General features: G+C 44.9%; 1 protein-coding gene across 10 annotated transcripts in view; it reads right to left on the bottom strand.

Moving 5' to 3' along the window:
* The window catches only part of ERC1 (ELKS/RAB6-interacting/CAST family member 1), a 2,156,751-nt gene that overhangs the window by 1,578,944 nt on the left and 552,149 nt on the right, over nt 1-25,658 (bottom strand). For all 10 annotated transcript variants that reach the window (XM_078673690.1, XM_078673694.1, XM_078673688.1 and 7 more), the window contains one exon: nt 8,300-8,467. In XM_078673690.1, the coding sequence (XP_078529816.1) occupies nt 8,300-8,467 (168 nt within the window). The remainder of the gene's footprint in view (nt 1-8,299; nt 8,468-25,658) is intronic.

Raw genomic sequence — 25,658 nt, forward strand, 5'->3', positions numbered from 1 at the left:
CATCTGATTGGGATCTGGATGCCTGATTTCTCCATGGTTGTGTGTTAGCAAGTGTGGCGAAAGGCACAGCCCTTGGTGGGGGACTAAAGAGAGTTCCAGGAGTGTCATGTACCATGGTTGTCTTGCCCATGTTGGAGCAACTAGGATCATTGTGAGTGACTGTTGCCTTAATTTGCGTGCCACCAATGGAATCAGTGGGGTTGGTGGAAAAGCGTACACAAACCTGCCTGACCAGTTTATCCATATCGCATTGCCTTGTGACAACGGGTGTGGGAACCTGGCGGCAAAGGACGGGCATTTTGAGTTTTCATTTGTGGCAAACAGATCTATGTCTGGATGTCCCCACTTTTGAAAGAATGGTTGAAGAACTTGAGGGTGAATCTCCCATTTGTGTACTTGTTGACTGTGTTGGCTCAGTAGATCTGCTATCTGATTGTCTATTCCTGGGAGATGTTCTGCCAGGAGATAAATGTTTTGTGGAATCGCCCACTTCCATAAGCGTTGTGCTAGGTGAGACAGCTGTAGAGAGTGTGTCCCTCCCTGTTTCTGGATGTAGTACATTGCTGTCATGTTGTCCGTCCGGATTAACACAGCCTTGTTGCACAAGTATTTCTGAAAGGCTTTCATTGCTAGAAATACTGCTAGTAACTCTAAATGGTTTATACGTAGTGTCTTCTGTTTGACTGTCCAGAGACCTTGGACAGTGTATTGAAGGAGATGGGCTCCCCAACCTGTCAGTGATGCGTCCGCTGTTAAAACTACTTGTGGAACTGGCTCTTGGAACAGTCGCCCCTTGGAAAGGTTTTGTGGGTTCCACCATTGCAGCGAGTTGTAAGTGCGACTGTCTACCAACACTAGGTCTTTTAATTGTCATTGAGCCTGGTTCCACTGCCGTGCTGGGCATTCTTGTAAGGGACGCATGCGAAGGCGAGAATGAGGGACGATGAATATGCAGGAAGCCATCATGCCTATAAGCTGCATGAACATTCGAGCTGGTAGAGAGTGTTGTATTTGAAATTTTTGAATGAGAGACCGTATGCTGGCTTTCCTGGCTGGATTTGGATATGCCTTTCCCACTGAGGTATTTACTGTAGCTCCCAGATATTGTTGTATGTGGGAGGGTTGCAGATGTGATTTTGGGTAATTTATGGAAAACCCTAGACTGTGCAGTAGCTGGATTGTCTGTGAGGTATGGCTGGCACACTGAGCGTATGAGTTGGCTTTTATAAGCCAATCGTCTAGGTAGGGGAACACATGGATGTGTCGTCTTCTGAGGTGTGCTGCTACTACTGCTAGGCATTTTGTAAACACCCTTGGTGCTGTAGTTACCCTGAAGGGGAGAACTTTGAATTGGTAGTGTTAACCTTCGATTGTGAACCTGAGGTATCTCCTGTGAGCTGGATGTATAGGGATGTGAAAATATGCATCCTTGAGGTCTAATGTAGCAAGGAAGTCGCCTTGCTGGAGCAGTGGGAGCACTTGTTGTAAAGTGATCATATGTAAATGCTCTGATAGTATGTATTGGTTCAGAGGTCTTAGGTCCAATATTGGTCTGAGTGATCTGTCTTTTTTGGGGATGAGGAAGTATAGAGAATATACTCCTGTCCCTTGATGTTGAAATGGGACTGGCTCTATGGCACCTTTTTGTAGCATGGAGAGTACCTCTTGTTGTAACAGCGTGATGTGTTCTTTGGACATTGGACGGTGTTTGGGCGGTATGTTGGGTGGAGTAGAAATAAGTTCCAGGCAGTAACCATACTGGATAATTTGTCTCACCCACCTGTCTGTAGTGATGGCGTTCCAGACTGGTAGGAATTGTGTTTTCACCCTCTGACTGGTGTTAAATGGTCTGGAAGGAGTGTGAACAAGTCACTGTTTGGTGGAGGCTCTGGTGTTGTTACCACCACGTCCTCTGCCCTTGTTATTGTTCCCTCTATAATCTCCTCTATTGGAGCCTCTATTAAAGGTGCTTTGTGTAGTACTTTTAAAGGACGAAGAGGCCAGGGATGTGTTGCCTCTGCCTGAGCCTCGGAAAGAGGAGCGACGAAAGGAGCTTCGAGACTGCTGAAATTGAAGTGCACCCATGGACTTAGCGGTGTCAGTATCTTTTTTCATCTTTTCTAAGATGGTATCCACTGTAGGTCCAAACAAGAAATCCTGATTAATGGGTTGATTAAGTATGGTACACTGCACTTGATTTTTAAATCCAGAAATGCGGAGCCAGGCATGCTGGCATAGTAACTCGCTAGTGTTGACAGATCTAGCGGATGTATCCGCTACATAAAGGGCGCATTTAATGGATGCATTGGTGATGAACTTCCCTTCCTGTATTAATGCATTTGCTTTTGCTTTATAGGGTTCTGGTAGGTGTTGTAATAACCCTTCCAGTTCATCATAGTGTGCTCTGGCATAGCGTGCTAGGAGAGCTTGTGTATTGACAATTCTCCATGTATTAGCCGCTTGAGAAGCTACTCTTTTGCCTGAGGCTTCTAAAATCTTTGACTCCTTGTCTAGAGGGGGGGCATCACCTGTTTGCGAATTCGCTCTTTTCCTTGCATTAGAAACAACTAAAGAGTCAAGTGGTAGCTGAGCCCTGATATAGGAGGGGTCTGTAGGGGCTGGTTTACATTTCTTTTCAATCCTAGGATTGAGTATGTGCACTCTAGCGGGGTCTTTAAAGATGTCTGATGCATGCTTTAGTACTCCCTTTAAAATAGGTAGTGTACGTACAGTCTTCCCTGATGTTGGAAGGTGTTAAATAGGAAATCCTCATCTATAGGGTCAGTGTGCATGTCTACGCCATGATACTGAGCTGCCCTGTCTACTAGCTGGTTAAAAGCGACAGTGTCATCAGTAGGAGATGGCTTTGTGGGGTGTGTGGAGGGGGATGTATGACGTTATAACGCATACTTTTACAACGCCTACCTTTACAACGAAATTTTTACAACGCAAAAACTATTACAACGCATACATTTACAACGCAATTTTTTACAACGCATATACTTTTACAATGTATACCATTACAACGTAAGTATTGGTAAGTATATAATAATTTTTTAATATAATATAAGTAAAATTAATATAATTTAATTTAATTAATTTATTTTAATTTTTTTTTTTACCCTGTACCCCTGTACCCCAAAAACCCAAAACTGACCCTGAACCCTAAAAATACCCTTTTACCCAAAAACCCAAAACTGACCCTGAACCCTAAAAATACCCTTTTACCCAAAAACCCAAAACTGACCCTGAACCCTAAAAATACCCCTTTACCCAAAAACCCAAAACTGACCCTGAACCCTAAAAATACCCCTTTACCCAAAAACCCAAAACTGACCCTGAATCCTAAAAATACCCCTTTACCCAAAAACCCAAAACTGACCCTGAACCCTAAAAATACCCTTTTACCCAAAAACCCAAAACTGACCCTGAACCCTAAAAATACCCCTTTACCCAAAAACCCAAAACTGACCCTGAACCCTAAAAATACCCCTTTACCCCAAAACCCAAAACTGACCCTGAACCCTAAAAATAACCCTTTACCCAAAAACCCAAAACTGACCCTGAACCCTAAAAATACCCTTTTACCCAAAAACCCAAAACTGACCCTGAACCCTAAAAATACCACTTTACCCAAAACTGACCCTGAACCCTAAAAATACCCCTTTACCCAAAAACCCAAAACTGACCCTGAACCCTAAAAATACCCCTTTACCCAAAAACCCAAAACTGACCCTGAACCCTAAAAATACCCCTTTACCCAAAAACCCAAAACTGACCCTGAACCCTAAAAATTCCCCTTTACTCAAAAACCCAAAACTGACCCTGAACCCTAAAAATTCCCCTTTACCCAAAAACCCAAAACTGACCCTGAACCCTAAAAATACCCCTTTACCCAAAAACCCAAAACTGACCCTGAACCCTAAAAATACCCCTTTACCCAAAAACCAAACATATAACATTTTAAATATAATTATATACTTACCAATACTTACGTTGTAATGGTATGCGTTGTAAAAGTATCTGCGTTGTAAAAACATGCGTTGTAAATGTATGCGTTGTAATAGTTTTTGCGTTGTAAAAGTTTCGTTGTAATGGTAGTGCGTTGTAAAAGTTGCGTTGTAAACGTTACATACCGTGTGGAGGGGTCGGGAATGGGTTGTGTATCATATGGGTCATCAGGGTCGTTTTGATCGTCCCATTTCCTTGATCGTCAGGGTCTATAAAATCCTGTTGAGGATCTTCACCCATGTCTTCTTCCTCATCATAATGTGGAGGTGTAGGAGAATATGGAACATAAGGCATGTCTGGAGTGAAAGGAGGAGGTGTAAAAGGTCTTGAAGGGGATGTCACAAAGTCTTTCTTTTTAGGAGGAACAGGAGAAGGAGCTTCAGTGTCCAGTCTTCTCTTGTTTTTACTGTAAACTGCTATAGGTCCTGTTTCAGGTTCTATATACAGTCTATTTTGTTCTGGGCTCACTGGATCAGGATGAAAAAGTTCTTCCACTGTCCGTGGCTTTGGCGCCGAGATTTTTGGATCGGTCGCTTTCTTGTCTTTATGCTTCCGTGGAGCTGTATCTGGCTCGACGTCTTGTCGGCTGGACAGCTGATTTCGGGTCGACGTTCTTGTTCGACTCGACGGTCTTTTTCGGCCCTACTGTCTTTTTAGGCTCGATGTGCCTTTTCGGTTCAACGACTTTTTTTCGAGTCGAGTGCCTTTTTCGTGTCGACTGCCTTTTTCGGCTCAGCGGTATTCTTCGGTTAGAGGCTTTTCTTAGGGTCGATACCCTTTTTCGGGTCGATTACCTTTTTCGGGTAGGTGCTCCTTTTCCGATCGATGACCTTTTTCGGGTCGACAGTCTTCGTCGGATCGACAACTGTTTTCGGGTCGGTGGACTTTTTCGTGTTGATGCCCTTCTTCGGGTCGACAACTTTTTTGGTGTCGGAGCCCATTCTCGGCACTGTGGCCTTTTTTGAATCGACAATATTTTTGGGAAGTGTTTTACTTGGTACCAGTGTACCTGAAGGCTTAGGTGTAGTCTTCGTAGCCGAGTCGGAAGGCGGGGCTTCTGAAGCTATGTTTCGGTCTCGGCTAAGGCTCTTGGGCGATGCTTTGACCAGAGCCTTGGATGGAGGTGGAGGCAGGAAAGGGGCTTTGGTACTGACGGTTTGCCCCGGTTGGATCTCGTCATCGGAGTCCGACTGGTCTTTTACGGTGACTAGCTCTAAGTCGGAGTCCTCTGCCTCATGAAGTTCATGTTCGTCCTTGAAAATGTTTTCTGGTTCTGGTGCCTGCCGCTGCATCTCTAGTCGGGAAGCTCTTCGGTTCCGGATAGTCTTCTTCGACCAGAACTGAGCACAAGCTGGGCAGTTTTGTTAGTTGAGCTCCAGAGATAGCGACAAGCATACAGTATGCAACAGGTGCCTATGTGGAAACTTGGATCGACATTGTGGGCATCTTTTGAACGGGGTCCTTTCCATCGGCAGGAGGTCCACATGGCGTCGAAAAGGCCCAACAGCCCGCATCGACGACCAGATGTAGATGGAAAGAGTTGTCGTGTCGAGGGATACCGAGCGGAAACAATACCGTCGAAAGTTGAAGTTTTCGGCCTTTGAATTTTGCAAAACTTCGGTCCCGAAGTTGGAGTTGTCGAAGTGCATCCGAATCCAATGGCGGAGAAAAACAATCTGAAGATGGAGAAGATGCCCATGCGCACTGTAGTCCAGGGGAGGAGTCACCTATCTCTTGATACTTCGAAGATTCTTCCAAGACAACAAGGTGCAAACATCTGGACCCAACACTAGGCGGCGATCTATGCTAAGATATGAATTCAGCAGCCCACATGCCTCGAACATTAAACTTTCATCAAATGTTGGCATCTATGTTTAAGTAAAGAGGAGTTACATACCTGGTAATATGGGCTATAGGCTGCTGCAAAATATGGCTGGGTAAGCACTCTATGCAGGAGCCCCGGCCAAACTCCTGAAACAGCTCCAACGCATCCATAATTCATCCGCACTCGTGATCCTCGACATCCCTCGCTGCAGCCACATCACACCCCACTTGAAAAACCTGCATTGGCTCCCCATCAACAAGAGGATAACCTTCAAACTCCTCACCCACGCACACAAGGCACTCCACATCACCAGACCAGCGTAACTCAACCACCAACTTAGCCTCTACACCTCCACCTGCCAGCTCTGCTTCGCATACTGCACCCTCGCCACCGTCCCCCGCATCCGAAGAGTGACCGCCGGCGGCAGATCATTCTAACACCTCGCCGCCAAGACATGGAACACCCTTCCCATCCGCCTGTGGCAGACCGAAGACCTCCTAACCTTCATGAGACTTCTCAAGACCTGGCTCTTCGAACATTGGCAGCATATCCCCTAGCGCCTTGAGACCCTCACGGGTATGTAGTGCGCTTTATAAATGCTATGATTGATTGATTGACTGACTGGGAGGACCATAAACCTGGTACAAAACATCCAATAGCTCATTGCTGGAGGCAGCTGGTATATTTGTTGATATTCGTGCAACTCTTGTTCTGCAGGTGACTGGAGGTCGCTTCTTGGGCAGCCCAAGACCCTAGGCCATTGCGGAGTTTGGTGGCAGGTGAAGGTCGGCAAGTTTCCCGCATGCTCTGATTTCAGTGCAGAGACCCAGAGTAGTCCTAGTGGAACAGCCATGGCTCTGCACTCAAGAGGCATTTAAACCCCATGCTGTGAGGTGTGACGTCAACTGAAGGCCTGGGAAGTTGAAGAACAGCGCCAAATAAGAGAGCGAACCGTTTCCAGAGGGTGGCCTCTGGCTCTAAGTCTGGCTGTTAACATGGCTGAAGAGTTTTTACTGCCCAGTTGCGTTGGAACCTTTGACATCGAAGAAGGACTGGATGTCAAGCAGTTCAATTTCTGATATTAAAAAGTGCACACATAGCTCTAATGCGATATCCTAACGAAGAAGATGCAAAAACATTTTAAAATACATAACTGATAAAATCATTCCTTCTGCTTCATCTTTCACTTTGAAATCGCCATGAAGCTTAATTTTAAAACCATTTGCAATTCTGATGTATTTACAAATTATAATATTATAATACAATGTTTTCATAATCGCAATAAAAATCAACTGCTTAAATATGGCCGCATCGAAAGGTACAGTGCTGCAAATACCAACATAAAGGTGCATTCGTAGGAGGGACTGGCACTGTCCTACACCGCAGTGCTCTTAACATTTGCTAAGCAGCCTCCCAGGGGGTGGCAGACTACTGCAGTCCGTTCAACAACTTCTCGTAAATAACATGTTGTCCAACTAAACAGACATGTTTTACATGTGCATCAAGAGTGGGCACACCAGGCCCCCCAGGTAAAGCAAGGGATTGTGCTACGGGTGCTGGAGGGCCTGCATCTTCTGCAGAACCGGTCCTAAACCTTGTTAGATAGCACTACTTATTTTAAAGAAAGCCAATAAAAAGTCTGCCTGGACATATTATAAGTCCATGCATAGTCTAGCAAGATTCAAGAGCTCAGCTGGGCAGTCCCCTGGTATATACAGCATGAAGGAGGGGAGGAGGGTGGGAGGAGCAGGGAGTGCGCACCGTGATGCCGCTTCTGTTCTGCTTGTGAAATCGCCAAGAAGCTTAATTTTAAAACCATTTGCAATTTTGAAGTATTTACAAATTATAACATAATATAATGTTTTCATAATCGTAATAAAAATCAACTGCTTAGATATGGCTGCATCGAAAGGTACAGTGCTGCAAATACCTACATAAAGGTGCATTCAAAGGAGGCGCTGTAACACACGCGAGACAGCAAAAAAGAAATCAGCTGCAGTGCCACGTCTGACAAGTGGTGTGCGATGTGCGCGCACCATGACGAGAGAGGAAAGCCAGGGGGCACCTCTGCTCGTCATTGTGCGCGTAACCGCACGCTCTATGCCACCCAAAAAGATGTGGTAGGCTTTTTAAAGCCCGCTAACTAAATGTCTCGCAGAGCAGTGCATGCGCTGGTTCAGGCTACTACTTACAAGAAGCAAATAACAGTTTTATTGTTAACGGGGGTTACGTCACATTTCGTGTAGGTGGAATTTGTTAATAGTACACTGTGATATCCACAATTATGATGAACCTGATAGCCATTTTTAACTTAATAGGACGCAAACAAAAACTACATATACAACCCAGAAAGTGGTCTAACCCTTCTAGAGAGAATAACATAATAAACGAGGAATCCAAGCAATCCTCTCAATGGCTATAAAAATGTAACTTGAAAGGAAAATAACATCAGTTTTTCCTTACCTCAGTCTGCAGAATGGCAGCTCTCTGTTCTTTGGCTGTGAGGGATTCCTTCAACACCTCAATATGCTGCTTGCTGTCTGAGAACTGGTTAGTGAGGGTCTCAAGCTTTGTCTGCAATGCCAGCAGTTCTGTATCCTTTCGTGAAAGTTCTTGTTTAACTTGACCAATCTGGAGAGAAACCAAAACACCACAAAAAACGGTAAGATAAGATACTTCAAACACATTTTAAAATGCGTTAAATTCAAAGTCATTTACACATGACCTCGAATCTGACAGTTTCCAAAACAGCTATGATTTCCTCTACACGGGTGCTTTAAGAACAATCATTTAGTTCTTTCGAATACTCAATTTAGAGTGCTGTTTTGAGAATTTTCCAAGAAAAGGAAAGGTGAGACAAACTGTTTTGAAGTAATACCGTCTCTAGTTGAGGTAACATTCCTGGGAAAAATAATGACCAGGAGGTCCCGCACATTATGGTTCTTTACTTAAGCACAGTGAACTGCATTCGCAAAATCTCTTAGCGGATATCAAATTTCTATATGGCCACCTGTGATTTCAGAAGTTTACATTCTGACAGTGTCCGTCTTAAGATCTTGGTAGAAGAACATATTAATATGGTACGAGAATAGTTTCCATATTATCTTGCTCCTAGTTATTTCAATTCTGATGGGGAGTTCAATTTAGAGATAGAATGCAAGTTTGCTAGAGTGCAAGTTTGCTTCATCCCTCACTAATCAAACTTTAGTGTCTGAGAAGAAGAACCGGTCTGTCGGTGAACTTATCAATATACTGACCACAAATACAGGTGTCTTAGCTTTAATTGCACAATGTACATAAATTGAATGGTACAAATGCTTCATAATTATTATTTGTTGAAATTAACTGTAAATAAGAGTCAGCTCACTAATATTTATACTTTAACTCGGAACTTTTAGTTAAAAGTGGAAAACTTGTTACCCATTATTCATCACAAGCTGCTACAAAACAAATTCTCCATGCAAAATCCTGCCACCTGAAAAAATATATTGTTAGGGAAATTGAGAGCAATTAAAAACTGCAGCATTTCTCTGTTTTTTTCTTTCAAAAGTAATGAGCCAATATAATAATTTCAAGCGGGCCTATAATTCTGAAATATCTTTGGAAACATTTTTGGTTAAGCAGCATTGACGACAGAGATGAAAATCTAGTTATTTGCTACATATTTGTATGCTCCGTGTTTACACCTTTCACATGGTCTGCAGGCACTGTGACTTAACATATCTACTGTAATACAATATTAAAGTGAAACACCGACTACGATCTTAGAAGTAGACATGTCTCTCAATTGCCTATGATATATTTTCCAGTGCTGCAGCAGTGTTTTATAGCATTAAGCGATCCAGTTTCTTAGTCTCATTGTATTCAGTTCCTCAGGATACACTCCTCATTAACCCTGTCTATCCTTCAGAATAACTCCAGACAGTTTTGGGAAAAGCTTTAAGTGACCGGTAGTATTTTTGCCAATGTGGAATCCATCTTGTTTCCAGATTCATTTTGTGCAACACAATAGGAGCCTGCAGAAACTGCAACAGTCTGCTGGTGTGTAGCTGAACTTGATGTACATTTGTTGTAACTGCAAAGCCTTGAGAAAAGACAGAAACACAAGTGTACGCGACAAACTGTTGCTATGCTTCATTAGCTCATTTCAAAAGTCAATATCCCTATATAGTCAAATGCTTAATGGTGATTGTAAAGTACCTATACCGGATATGCCCTGAATTGTTGTGCATCTTTGTACTATAACCTATTAAAAAAACTCATGCAAACTTCGGTATTTTGAGCTAGCCGAGATGCACAACCATCAATGTCAGTGCTGTTGGCCAGAAGGGAGTACACTTTTGTGAATAACACAATGCCTCTATGTAGCAGTAGGTAGTGGTCCTTATAAAGAAACAGCTGTTTTGTAACACCTACTCATGGTCGACACTGACTGCACTCATATACTGGCCCAGCGGGAGACAAGTGCATACCTTACACTCTGCAAACCATTTCTCAAGGTGCATATTAAGAAATTATAGCAATTTAACAGTTGAAAAACAATAGTCTAGAATCCACGTATCCTGGTGTTGAAAGTTTTCCTTGGATCTCTGAGTAACTATAATCGATTGCCCTTGGTAGATGCGATGTAACCAATTTAATACAACTACTCCTTAAAGAGCACATTATAGTGGCAACATGCTTACAGTAGGTCCTAAATAACTAATTTGCTACTGATCAATTCAAGGTGGATATTAAAAGAGGACAGATTGTCATGAACAAGAAGTCCTATTACATATCCAATAGTATGCACCTTTTTCAACTCTACATTACCAAAAAAAGCTGCCTGAAAGGGCAGCAAGAGCATAAATAAGATTTTTGTGGAGAAGTGCAATGTTCATGATGCTTTTCAAGGAAGGTCCCCGCAAGCAGAGGAAAGCAATGTGTTGTTGTGCTTCATGGACAACAGTGCCAGGCAGTTGAGATAAACAGTGTTAGTGAATTAAAATACTTGGATCAGAGTCGCATTTGAGAACTTTGACTATACTTAACCAGTTTGTCAATGTTCTCTTTTCAGTTGGTCAAGTCAACCTTTACAATGCTTTGGGTCTCAGCCTTGTACCAAAACTATTCAATTTCTATAGATACCCCTGGTAGCCTGTTTTGTTTCCTCGGGCTTCCCATTTTTACATCTCAAGTTACAAGTCTTGTAACCATGTGACTATGTATAGTTTTTGTGGCATCCAAAGCACATGCTGTAGACAAGGTCATGGAAAAAGACAGAAGCAGCAGTCATCTTCTTTCTATTCCACTTGTGCCGCCGTCAAACCGCTTTAGTTTTCCATCCAATGAACTGTTAAAACAGGATTCAATATTGCCTTCTAGCTGCAGTTCTTTTACTTCAGACCAATAGGTCCTTCAGATTTTTAGGTTGAGCCTAGCAGCAGTGTGCATGCTCTGCGAGGCATGCAGTAGTTGAGTATGCTGTGAAAAGCCTCACCTACTCTTATCTCAGATTTTGCATTGGCTGGTGTCATCGTCCTTAGTAAATTCTGGCTTCTGATTGATAATGAGGCTTGTTAGTCCCTCCTTGTTACCGCCCCGTCTCCATTTCTGACCGCTCATGACGACTGCATCTTTTACTTGGCCCCGTACAAGGTCGGCTTCATCTAGGGGGTGAGTACTATTTTGTTAATGGGCACTTATGGGGACAATGGATGCTGCTATTTGTTTGGGGTGTTTGTATCCTGCGTGCGGCGCCTGCTTTAGAGAGACAACGCTCAGTTTATTTATTTAATTAAACGTAATACTGAGCGAGGCATCCACTTCAGGGATACTGCGCTCTGTTGAATTTTTTTTTTTTTTTACTTTTATAGTGAACGCGGGCGGGTGCCCGCTTCTGGCACACCACGCTCTTTTTTTTTTTTTTTTACTCTAAAACTGAGCACAGCGCCGTATCAAGGACACCGTGCTCGGTTTCTTTATTTTTTTTAAAAACTAACACGGAGCACGGCGACCGCTTCAAGGACACTGCTATAAGTACTAAAGTAAAAAAAAAAACGAACGCGGTGTCCTTGGAGCGGCACTGCACTCAGTTTTGAACGTAAGTATTTGCAATGCAATATTTCCAGTTGATAAGTCTGCTGCAGAGTGGGGGACACCTGCCCTGAAGGAAACCTGCACAGTGGGGACGCCTGTATAGTGGGGGGCCCACTGCGATTCACACCCAAACAGATCCTAGACGGCCCGGACACCTGCACAGTGGACAGTGGCTGCGTAGTGTCTGTCCCCTACACAATGTAGAGCACCTGCACACCCGAGCACTTGCCTGGAAGGCCTTCAAAACAAGACCTGCGAGAGCTGTGGGGCCCCCATCACCATACCACAACACCAACAGGCGCCCTTGGGCACCACCGGAGCTGCCAAGCCCAAACAGACCCAGGTAGCCTCCGCTGTAAGATAACGGGAAGGAAAGACTGGCTGAGCTGGGGCACGAGAATTTACCTGACTGGTTATTTTCGACAATAATGAATTCTGTATGTTGGTAGTGCAGGCGCAGGGATTTTAGTTGGATTTCTGCTGTTGCCATTAGGTTGGTGAGCGCAAGTCAGTGACAGGGGCCACCACCTTCCTCCCAGAGCTCCTGGTGCCTAGAATGCAGGTCATAACTCCTTCGCCCCTCTCTCTCTCTCTCTCTCTCTCCTGTCTGTCTCGCTCACTTAGGTCTGCTTTATTCAAATCAATGTAAACATAAAACAAAACAACGTGGTTCGAACCTTGTCAATGCTTTACTAGGGGCAGTGCAAATTGATGGACAGCAAATCACTGGATGTCTGATCCCAGGTGGATTATTGAAAGTCTTACCCTGCAAAGAACACAGTACTTGGTACAAACAAACCGTGCTCCGAGATATTCCACGCAAGAAGTGGAAGGACTGAGGCCCGACAACATTAAGAGCCAACGATGAAACAGTAACACTACTGGCTGCTGCTTTCACCCAGAGGAGGCTGCGGACACGATGGTCTAGCAGGCACAGCACCATGCATAGAAACATTGTGTCTAGTTCATGGGCATCTCAAAGCTGGCCAACAGGTGGCACCGGCACAATACTCCGAACCAATGGAGGTAGGCAGTTTGGTAGCTGTGGCTTTTTACACTTAATCATGCTTTAAACTGCTGCGAATGAGGTCACACAGACAGAATTCATGTATGCTAAAATGCCCAAAAAATATTACTGGCACACAATGTGCCACGTTTGCCATATCTTGCTGCATAATGTAGTCAACCCTGCGGTATAATTTGGTCCTCTGTTCCTTTATATTCCTGTTGCACCAGCGCCAAGTATGTCACTTGCACTTCGTAGAGTTTTTTGTGCTGAATCTGTGGTCCTGCGTGCTCAAATTTATTCTGATATAGCCCTGCAGTTTTTAACAGCTAGGCGTTAACCTCGACTAAATGTATATTTATTGGTTAAGTTAATTAAAACCATAACATATACTGTACATATCAAACCCATTAATTACCATTAATAAAATGTGCAGCTTTTGATGATATCGTATCAAGACAGTGTTAGCACCAGAGTATATACCTATTAGACTTACTGATTGTCCGCTGTAGAAACTAGTTCCAATTGTGTAAAACAATAATTGATCCATGTATCAAAAGTTTCATCTCTTTAGTAAAGGACCATTTAAAATGCTAGTTCAAATCAATTTTTCATATAATAGTAAAAACTTTACCAATCTACAGTTAAGTTGCGGGTCGTGTGGATCAAGACCTTGACTAAAAACGTTCTGATATTACCCTAACTTCTCATATTTAAATGGAAATTCATACCAGCCCTCGAGTACAAATATCTATCTATTTACCAGGAAAAAAAAAAAAAATTAGCAAAATATTAGCCGAGGCGTGTCACGCACTGGAGTCCCTGTGGTGCACGCCCCGCCCACCACCCTTAGGGCCCACACCATACAACCTGAAGTCTATGCACATCTATGAGGTATGGGAGTCATAAGGGGACCTCACCAAATTCTGCAGGAACGGTGGGGCATCGGTGACAAAGAAAATTGACGCCCCGAATGTGATGAGGGGCCACTGACTCTCCCATCTCTCTCAGATATACATTGGCCTTGGGCTGAATTGGGGCCCATGAAGTGTTGGCCCCTTGAAGGCTCTCCTGTGCCTCGGGGGCCTACTTTAAGTACCTGCCGGCATAATTTTATGCTGGGACATTGCATATTACCTTGACCTCTCCACAACAATTGTTCGTATATGTAGTTTTCAAGTACTATTCCTTTTCGCTTCCCCTACCACTACCCTCCCCCTCTACAAGTAGGTGAATGAGGGAACACCTCTTTTCTACACTCGCCTCCATACAATGGGAGGGACCGTCAGTGTAAGAACATGTCAGCTTTTCGGACGGTCGCCTCCCAATTGGGGCAGTTGTGTGTGTGTGTGTGTGTGTGGTGTGTGGTGGGGGGGGGGGGGGGGGCGGATTTGATGGAAAGCTGTCAAATCCGTCCCAGTGATCTTTAGTTTGCCTCTTATGATTCAATGCGCCGCAGTCACCATTTTACTTCTGGCGAAGGGCTTTATTGTGTTTACATTAAAATTAAATTATTAAATTCAAGTATATTCAACAATCGCAGGCCTTCTTGTGCATGCAATAATGATTATTTTTAGATGATGTCCAACAGTTCAGCCTGACGAATTTAGGGGACTGTAGATAAGTGGTATTACACAAGTCAGCCTTTACCTTGGAAAAATGAAAGGCGGACTCGAGCCCTTTGGGAATTAAACTTAAGTACTGAAAGTTACCGACGAACGTTTAGTCTGTAGGTCACGCAAACACGTCAGCAGTATATGTATTAACTCACTAAGCGATGCCTGCAGGTTATACTCTTAAGTTTGTCATATGCTCTTTAACTCACTAACTTGGGGTAACGTGATATCAGCGCCTTGAGGCTCTGGAGTCAGTACCAGGTAAAATATCACAGTATTGTTCACCATCGTCATTGAAGAGAGAGGCAGAGATTAAAATGTAAGTGAGCTGTTGGGAAAATGTAGACAGGTCAAGCCTCCCTGAGCCTTAAATAACTCTCCCTTATTAGTTAATAATATCCTGGATGCTAATGGTGATCTTTAAACTACCTGAAATTGACATGAATACACAAATCTTCAAAAACATGGACTTTGCCCTGACTCTTCCTGCAGTGACTTTGGAATGTGGTTATTATGATGCCATTTCCTAGGCTAGCTAGTGGCCGCAGGGCAGTGTTCTTGGTCAGTACTCTTGTTAACCCCTGGTCTATTGTTGGGTCTGTCAGATTTTGTGCACTGTTGTTCTGCAGATGGCTAGCAGACGGCAAGGCAGGACTCATTTTGTACACTTGACTCTTCAAGTACAGTAAGACAGTAATATTTAATAAAAGACAAAATCCAGCCTGAACCATACTTTAGTAAAAAACGTCCTGTATTTACAGCAGAGATGGGCTGGGCGGTTATAATGTTGGTCTTACAAGAGGAGCAGAAGGTTCTAGCACTGTCTGGAGTCGAGCTTAGATGAAAAAATGTTAGCAACACTTGTCCTACACGCAAAGGCCCATGAGGGTTCCGCAGACTCCCAGATGCCTTCAGGTTTATACTCCAATTTCAGTTCCCACTCTCAAGTCGATGAACCAGACCTTAGAAAGGGGTTGCAAGAATGTATGTGGTGTGTTATGTAGGTCCAGGTGGACTCAATTTGTGTGAGATATTACAGTAATCACTGCACTGCAAAATAATTCCTATGTGGATGTGTTGTATGTATGGTCCTACAGGACTATTCAGAGGCGCATCTATCCATGCTGCAGCAGGTGCAGTGGCACAGGGTCCATGAGGGTGAGGGGCCAATTTCCCCCCAATTAGTGGCTGTTTTTTATTGCCAGACCAGGTGATGGGTTGACCAAATTCGTTGCTTGCGCAAGGACACGCGGTATTCTTGCTATACCACTACAGATAACCTAAATATTTGGCATGGATCTGAAAACTCCTGAACCTATAGAGGACCCTGTATGTGTATCCCTGTCTGCCTTTGGCCCCATTTGTCACAGCACACAAGTTTGTTTATGGTAGCTCAGTTTTCATCAGACGATGGTGTTGCAGGCCATGAGGGGTGTTGGACTTACTCCAGTTCTGTGGGCTTGAGTAATTGACTAATGTGTTTGGTCTTTTTTTTGGCTCTAGTAATTTTAGAAGTTACATTTGTGAATAGCAATGGGCATACTCTTTTGTTGGTGGGTGCATTTGTACCCCCTTCTTACTCCTTCCCAGACACTTCTCATTTAGTATTAAGTATGCCCTTTTCCGGTCACTCCCCTTGTTTCCTCCCACATTTACTACTAAGTAGTATACTTACATGTGTGAAGATCTCTCCATATAAATGGTAAGAGATGGGGAGGTGGAGATTTACGCTTGTAGGTTTGTAAATAGCATTTTGTTACTTCTGTGATACTATTGAAGAACTGCTAAACATACTGTATAATGCAGTTTGTGAATTGGCCCCTCTGAATACAAGAATCTTGTCACTGTAATTTAGACAGTTGGGGATTCTTTGAATGTGTAAGTCCTCTTGGAATACTTTGGCTGATGAAGACGCTCCAAAGAGAGGGAACTTATACCTGTATAGGTTAAGGCAGGTGGCAAACGTGGTGATCTACCCTAAGCTTTCCTTCAATTGCAGCTGATGGTATTGTTCATTCAAGTAGAGGTTTGAAAATAATCTTGCACCATGAGTTGGTGTATCATATCTTGGATGTGAGGTGCAGGCGGTCTCTTTTTGAACTGCAGGTTGCATGGTGTATATTTACATAGATTCGAGTTTCATCCCATGCATGACATTAGGCCATAGGGATGAAAGGGGACATCCACCGCACAGGGCCAGTAACAGGTTCAACAGTGCTGTGTTTTAACAAATTATAAAGTTCAAACCTAAACCTGTTTTTGTATGTTGACAGGTAATCCACAAAAATGCTGAGCAATTCGCATCACCAAATCATCAATGTGCTGGTGAATCTGCCTAATCTGCGAAGTATACAGGTTTCTTGGAAGATTTCAGTAAACAATTGCGTAACCACCCTTTCTTACATCTCAGTGGCTTGCACGGTGATCTGGCATAGCACATGAAGCAGGCCCATTTTCAGTGCTGAACTGAAACGTAACAGACACCCACTTCCTGTAGTGGTCTGCACCACATGAACATTCATATCAATGAAGTGAGAGTGGCTGAATGTTTTGTGTGAAACAGTCCAAGGGATTTGAGATGCCCAGTGAGTCATAATCGCCGATGTAGATGTTGGCGGGTGTCAGTAACGGTTTATCTGGCAGGTCTGCAAAAGCAACAACAGTCATCACATTTGTTTGTTGTGGTGCAGGTGTCCACCAAAAAAGGAAATAGGCTTTCCATGAACTTCAACCTCTAATACAAATTCAGACAATAGGCCGTCATTATCATCATCAGTCATTGCTATGCCTCGAATAGAGAACATTTCAGCTGCTCTGCAGCGCACAGACAGAAAGATAATAAAGCCTCAAGGAGAGTTTTTGTGGAGTAAGATACCCTTTCTAATACAAACTATCCCGACCATAATGCAGGCAGCCTTGCACTATGGTGCAAGGGTACCTGCATTGGCAAAAGGCAGCCCAAAGTGTGCCAGCGTGTGGAGAGGGCAGAACTGCACCATTTCTCTGAAGATATGGCACAGTTCTGCTCTCTTCAGGTGACACAGTGCAACAACGTTTTCTTGCTGCACCATTTCTTTGTAAATATACCCTTAGCAAAGGGTTTACCAAAAAAAGTAGCAAATCAGCACACACAAAACTACTCTTTGAATGGATGCAAATGTACTACTTTTTAAAATCACGAACATTGTTAGTAGTACGCTTGGAAAGCTATGCCAGTCTAAGATTTCCAGGCATATTACTGGCAATCAAGAGGTGATGGGACGAAGGCTTCCTAATAGTCTAGCCACTGGCAATCTCTTGGGTAGCATTTCAAACCTTTCTTTTTGTCCACTCTGCCACTCTAGATAGAGGACCAGATTTAGGACATAGATTAAAGGAAGCCAGGGTGTTGGAGGGCTTTGCTGCCTTTACTCCGCCTGCTAATTTAGAGGTGTCCGCCAACCTGGTAGACATCTCTATCACTGGCAGGAATCACTATCATGGTGGTTCCTGTCAATGTAGGGAAAGTTTGCTGGATCGCTTTATCAAACATGACACTTGTCATCAAACTTTTCCAAATTTTTTATTTTTCAAAACAAAAACTAATGACCTCCAAACTAGCTTCCTCCCATGGTGTGGGGATTTTTTTTTCTTGTCCTTCACCACCAGGACATACCTGGCACTTAGGGGCAGTTAAAACATTTTTTTTTAAAAAAGACATCTGGTCAACCACTTTAAATATGACAAGCGGTCAGATGGTTTACATCAGATGGCACCTACTCCGCTGGGCCATCGAATTAAGTTTTACACTGACAAAGTAGCTCTTACTCTATCGGCATAAAACTTACAATTCGCCCAACTCAAAATCGGGCAGATGGTCTTTGAGTTTGGCATTCTGTCGTCGTTGCAAGAGAGTACGTTTATTCTAAACTCTAAATCAGCCCCAGAGGCCAACCTAATGCAAATCAGTACTGACCCTCTGACCCTTCTCTTCATGGGAAAAGTCTATCCCGAACCATGGTCACCTCACAGATTCATAAACTATGTGATTCTACTCTATTTAGCAATCAAAATTTATGTTTTTTAATTGTTTTCGTGATTAGGAAAAAGAGCAGCGGTCAGGACAACACATGGATCCGCTAACATTTGAACTTTAATCCAAATATGTCACTTTTCCCAATCTGGATCACAAGTGATTTCTCTTCCAAAATTGGCAGAACTCTTAAGTTGCAACTTGACAAGAGTGAGAAATCATAGCCTTTTTAAAAAAAAAAATTAATTCTGGTACTTTTCGTTCTTTTTTCACATTATAAATGGGTTGTATGATATAAGCACGCATTACTATTCCAAACGTACCTCCACGACGAATGCATCTTAACCACGCATTCCTTTACCACGCATGCCCTGAGTTCTAAAATCTGGCCCCCAGCCCTAAAAACTACCCTGACACCACGAGCCCTAAAACTGGCCCCCAGCCCTACAAAATACCATCCCACAAAACCCAGCCCTAGTCCCACTTACCAGACAGTATCCTGGAGCTTCCTCTCCTGATCCTTCAAGTTCCTCTACCCACCCATCTGTACATCTAAACTGCCTACTGCCTTAACCACACAAATGTGTGGTTCAGGCAAGCATTTCTCCACTTGCGTGGAATCGGCACGAGTGGCTTAGCCCACAATGTAAAGGCCATTTCCCTTATAAATATAGGAACCGCAGGTATCAGAATGCAAGTGTAGACGAAACAGGTTCATTCGGCAGCCATCAATAGCTGTTTAAAAAACAATAAATGATGGAACATTATGTGCACATTTAGTGACACCCTGCAAAAATACAGGTTTTTCCATCATTGTTTACATCTAAACATCAGATATCAGTGTTATCATTGTTTCCAGGACTGAACTTTTCTTCCACATATTTCTATGAGGCATCTTGGCCTAATTATTGGAATTACCCATTAATTTAATATGGTGATTTAGGGGATATCCCTGCTCCAAATTACGGCGATTAAAAGTTTGCCCTCAGACTGGTGAATAACTTCTCAGGCCCCTTTACTACAGAATTGTTCCAGATTCAGGCAAAAAGCGCAGACTTTTTATGCCTGCTTTAAGCAAGAGGAAAGTGTTGGCAAGATGGTGATGGGAGGGAGGGGTTTAGGTTTGTGGTAGGGCCTGAGGGTTGGGGTGGAGATGGGTTTTGGACAGGCTTCTGTCCCTGCAGCAGCATCCTAGAATCCTGGATTTATCAGGCACAGAGTTTGTGGACCTGATGATTCCAGGCCCAGAGAGCCTAGCTATTCAGAGTTGCGAAATTAAACTTGAAGTTATTGCTCCAGGTGAAATATCCCAACTCATGAAGCAGATATCCCAAGTATCACTCTTTGTAGAGGCTCCCGCTGCCAATACTACGCCAGTACTAGACTCTCCTCTTCCTTCACACAGTAACTATTGACTCCTGATTTGGGCCAACTGTTATCTTGTTGCGCCCCTGGTATTTGTGGAGCCCTATTGGCCTCTAATGTCTTCACTCACTGTCAGCGATCATCCGCTGTCCTAGTGATAATTCCTTCTATCTTTGACTTTAATCTTCCCCTTCCATGTTGGGGTTTTCCTGGGTGTGTGTGGATGGTTTCTAAACCTGATTGGGGGGGTTGGTGTGGGTGGTGTTGGATTCAATGGGTACATTGCCTCCACTCAGAGGCCTGTTGTTTGTTTTGTTCTATGACGCTTTCTGTAACGTGTTAATTGCTACACTGTCTTCAGCACTGCACATCCCTTCTCAATCACATCTGGTTTCCGCTCTTTCCGCTCCTCACCTGTCCTCCTCTGCCATTCACCTTCATTGCATAGTGATATGACGGCCACCACGCTCTGGACTGGGAACTTCCACGGTCTCAATGACCATCGGAAGGCCCGCCTAGTACATGCCCACCTCATCCGCCACAAGGTTGACATTTGTTTCCTCCAGGAAACCCACCTCTTATCCGCTACCGCCTCAAGGCTTCACTCGAAACATTGGGGTGAAATTCACTTCTCCTTTTACTCCAGGTACTCTCGCAGGGTTTCCATCCTCATACGCAGAGGGCTCCCCTTGCAAACATCCCGGGTCATTACGGACCCTGAGGGGCGCTTCGTCATCCTGCATGGGACTTTCCTGGCCCAACTCTTGACCGTGGCAGCGTTATATGGTCCCAATTCTGATAACCCAGACTTCTTTGCACAAGTGTGGTGACATACTTCTTCTCTGGGCCCTGCAGCGCTGCTCTGGGGGGATGATTTCAACATTACACCCTCAGCTACCCTCGATCGCTCTGGGCCCCGTGCTCTGCACAGGCGCACTACATCTCTCCTGCATTCCATACTGTCCGACAACTCTCTGCTTGTCGCGTGGCGGCACCCACAACCGGCAGTGCGCGACGATACATGCGTTACGGGATCTTTAGGCTGCTGGTCCCACCTTGCCGCCATGTATAATGACTCCTTCGAGTGCGGCCACTTCCCTCTGTCACTTTGCAAGGCCCTGCTCATATTGCTCCTGATACTAGACAAATCCCAGAGCTCCTCGACTCCTACCACCCGTTATTTCTCATCAACAGTGATATTAAGATTTTTGCCAAGCTGCTGGCCTCCCGCCTCCTTCCTCACATGCCCTTGATAGCTCGCCCGGACTAGTCCCGTTTCATCCCTGGTCGTGCTACGTCGCACAATCTCCGAATCATATTCGCTGTTCTCCACTAGATTAATCCCGCCCTTCCAGGAGTGGCTGCCCTGCTGGATGCTACCAAAGCCTTTGACACTTGAGTGGCCCTTCCTCTTCTACCTTCTCTCTCGCTTGGGCTTCAGTCCTGTTTTTCCACGCAAAGTCCACCTTCTCTATTCTCTCCATTTGGATCAATGGTCAGATCTCGGAGCCCATACCCATTTCCAGGGGCACGAGTGCCCACTCTCACCCATGCTTTTCGCTGTAGCTATGGAGCTCCTTGCCGCTAGACTCCGGCAGCATCACACCCAGAGGGGTCTTGGATTTGCAGCCCGAGCCTTGGTCGTCTCTATGTACGCGGACGATGTTACACTATGTCCGCAATCCCCAAGAGAATCTCGGCCCTATGGTCCGTGAGGTGGTGCACTTCGGGGGCTTGTCCTGTATCCAGGTTAACTGGGGAAAGTCTATTCTCTTTTCCCTGACGGACACCACTGTCCCCTTTACTCCGGACTATCCGTTTGTGTGGGCGTCAGGGCCCACTAGATATTTGGGCGTTTGGCTCAGTAGGAACGTGGACGAACTCTGGAGAGCAAATTTTGGCCGGGCGGTGGACTGGCTGGAAACTAAGATCCTCCTCTGGTGGCCATTGCCCCGATCCCTGGTGGGGCGCATAGCCATCGCCAAGATGGTGGTGTTTCTTAAGTTTTTATACTTTTACCTAAACATCCCCATTCCTCTCACGCATCATTTTTTTTCTGTACACTCCGCTCTCTCATCTCTCTCGTCTGGTCTGGGCGTCAGCCTAGAATTGCATATGATATTCTCACACTCCCCTTATCGTGTGGCGGGCTGGGTGCCCCGGATTTCAAATTATACGCCCTCAGTGCCCATGCCAGCTTCCTCCACTTCTGGCTACACCCGACACCTTTTCAGCCTCACGTGGTGTGGAAGCTGATCTAGCGGCCCCCTCGCCTCTCCAGACCGCCGAGCCCCCACTTGGAGAGATAGACACGGTGGAGACCCTGCGCTGGGCCTGGGATGGTCTTCGGAGATACTCTGGCTCCAGTTTGCTCTCCACTAACGCCATGCCCCTCGCATACAACACGGTATTCCCTTCATTGCAAACGGCCAGGATGGTAAAACGCACGTCTACCTTGGGGCTGTCCACGTTATCGGACCTTTACCCTGATGGCGGCATCTTTTCTTTCCCAGTCGAGTCCGGTCCTATGGATACTCTGCTCTATTACCAACTTAGAGCATCCTGCCGGGAGCTGCATCCCACGTTCCCCCAGGCCCCTCCTTCGATGGCTGCTCTAGATCTTGCATACACTTCCGACTCCCCTCACAAGCTGGTCTCCAGACTTACACTAGCGGCATCCTCGATCTCTGCTGACTGCGTCGCTTGGAGCGAGGAACTAGGCACCGATCTTTCTCAGGAGATCTGGATGTATTGTTGCAAGCAGACCAAACCTCTGTCTCCTAACAACCGCCTTCGCCTGTGCCCCAAGGTTTCTGCGTATTGGTGTGATGTGTGCACCACCATCACTGAAATCACCTCCACACCTGTCATGCCGGACCCACTGATCTGCCTTCTTAGGCTTTGTGAAACATTGTCCTGACGCCTCCCGCCGGCTCACCGCTATGCTGCTCGTTCTTGCGTGATGCAGGGTCGCCATGCATTCGGGTCGGAGACCTGCGCCCAGGGTCGGCACTTGGCTTGATGGTGCTGCGCACTGTCAAACGCTTTTGTCCGAATTCTGGGATTTGATATCGGCTAATTGCCGGCTGCTTGACATGTGGGCTCCCCTTGTCTCATACCTCCTGCGACAGAGCGTTCCGCCCTCCGCGGCCACTCCCGTGCACCCTGCCGGCTCATTGCCCGGGGCGGCCGCCGGTGTTGGCCGATAGAGGATTGCTTCCCCACCTCTTTGCACTGCTGGTTCTCTGTGGCCTCTCCCACCAGCACTTTGCCTCTCCTGGGTGCTCCTCCTTGTCCTTCTCCCGTCAATCTCTCTCATGTACTGGTGTTGGCTACTAATGCATAATTGCTCCAATGATGTGTGTAACAGATGTGGTTTTTTCGTCTTTATTTGAGGAACCCCCGCCTGCTTATTTTGAAATTTGATGTGCACGTTTCTCAATAAAGGTCTTTGAAGAAAAGAAGAACAAAAAAAGTATCACTCTTTGTGAGCCAGACTTGCACTTTTAGAGGTTAGGATGACCACTCACAACAGTGTAAAAGTCACCAGGAAACAAAGGCTTGAATTCTAAATGCAATTATTTTCAAAGATCTGCAGTAGCAGAGCAGCTACGGGGAGTTATAAATACTTCAGGAGGAAGCTCCAAGTGAATGGAAACCCGGTTACAGACACACAGCTATCAAGTTTTCAGTATGCCTATTGATGAGTGACATTTCAATCTTTACAGTATGCTTATGTGTGACATTTCATTGCTACTTATGTGACACGTTTAGTGATACTTTGTGGTGAGTAGAAAGAATTATGATCAAGTAATCAGGCAGATTTCAGATATTAGCCCCATTTTTATACTCTAGAAAGTATGTTAAAACTGTGATAGGTACATGATTGGTGTGCTCATTCAAAGTTGCTAATTGGCCCTACTAGCAGAAATGAAGTACAGGGCTTGTAAATGACCAGTTAGAAGGTTTTCTGACAGCCTTACAGCTAGCAGGCAAATTGACAAAGAGGAACATGTATTATAAATGCATTAATTTATAACAGGTGTTCCAGTTCAGTTTTTAGGAGCCTGGCTAGTGCATGAGCTGCTCTGCAAGGCATGATGTACTGGAGTATGGACTTGAAGCTCCGCCCACTCTCCGCCCATATTTTTCATTGGCTTGTGTCATTGTCCTTTGTAAATGTTGTCTTCTGGTTGGTTAATAGGCTTATTAGTCCCTCCTTAGTACCGCCTTGTCTTTTTATTTCTGTTGTTACACAGTACGTCTACTTTAGTCTGTAAGCACTATTTTCTTATTTTTCTCCTACTGTAGGCATGACATGCTCTCCTGCAACATTCAGCACGCCATGAGCGCTTCCACTTTCCAAGCAGCCCGGGATCATGGCAGACAAGATCTGGCATTTGTGAGAGTTTGAGCTATTGGCATTGTAAATGACAATGCCTTTTATTTAGGTGTTAATTATCAAAATAGATACATAAAAGACATTGTCATTTAAAATGCCAATAGCTTAAAGACTAGCAAATGCGAGAGCTATCGCATCGCAAATGCTTGTTAACTTTAGTGCTGTACCTTTATTGGTTCCTCATCCAGTCCTTATACAGACTGCAGCAAGACATGCAGATATTGTATCTAGAAGTGCAGATGTTCGTGCCCAATGGCACAACGAATCTTGTGTCAGAAGGGGAAAAAGTTCAGAATGTAACTCTTTGTACTTTCTTTTGCCCAAGCAGGAAGCTGGGGACTGAGGTTGATCGGGGCATTGGACTTTTGAACTCAATTATCAATTTAAGATGTTGATGTTGGCCCAGGTCTAGTTGGTCTTAGACACGGAGAACCAGATAGTGTCACTGGACTTGCAGTCCCTGTACAGACATGTTTCCCGTCCCGCAGTCCAACAGAGAGTTCATTCACTTAGTCCTAGGGCTGGTCCATTACCAATTCACCATCACACTCTTTGCCCTTGCCTTAGCCCCACAGTTACTCACAAAGGTCATGTGAGTGATTGCGGCCCATTCTCACAGGATGGGGGATACACATGTTCTCATACCTTTACGACTGGCTGCCAAAGATAAACTCGACTCAGCTCGTCTCAGACCCTCTTCATTTGACTATGTTGCTACTGACCTCTCTCAGATCCTTGTCCGAAATCCCATCTTCAGCCTATGCTGAGGACTCCCATTATAGGGCCTGAAATGGACACGCAGAAGTTGAAGGACTATCAGCCCCTTCAACAAGTCCGGGACTCTCAGGTAAGGATCCTGTTGTTTCGGTGGAGAGCCTCTTTTCTGGCCTGGGTGATTTTGAGACTTCTGGGGCTAATGGCTTTGTGCATCCTGCTGGTGGCGCACACCAGTCAAACTTGCACTTCGATTTGCCCAACACGGAGGATGCCTTTTGAACATCCCCATTTCGGGTGAAGCAGAGCAGGACCTTCAGTGCTGGATGTCACACACCAGTATGATTTGAGGGAGTCTGTTCTCCTTCCATATCCGGAGCTTACAGTGAAGGATGCATTGAAGGGCAGCAACAGCACGATGCGGAGATCAGAGACCTCTGGTCTATGGTGGAACAGTTCCATATCAATTTTCGGGAGCTGTGGGCTGTACGATTGGCCCTGAAGGCCTTTTTGTCCTCCATCATGGAAAGGTAGTACACGTACTGATGGAGAACAAGGCTGCCAAGTGGAACAGCAACACGCAGGTGTAGGAAAGTAGGATCTGCTTTCATGGTTACTCCCAGTTCTTG

Source organism: Lissotriton helveticus, chromosome 1_1 (assembly GCF_964261635.1).
Source record: "Lissotriton helveticus chromosome 1_1, aLisHel1.1, whole genome shotgun sequence".
Classification (NCBI taxonomy): Eukaryota; Metazoa; Chordata; class Amphibia; order Caudata; family Salamandridae; genus Lissotriton; species Lissotriton helveticus.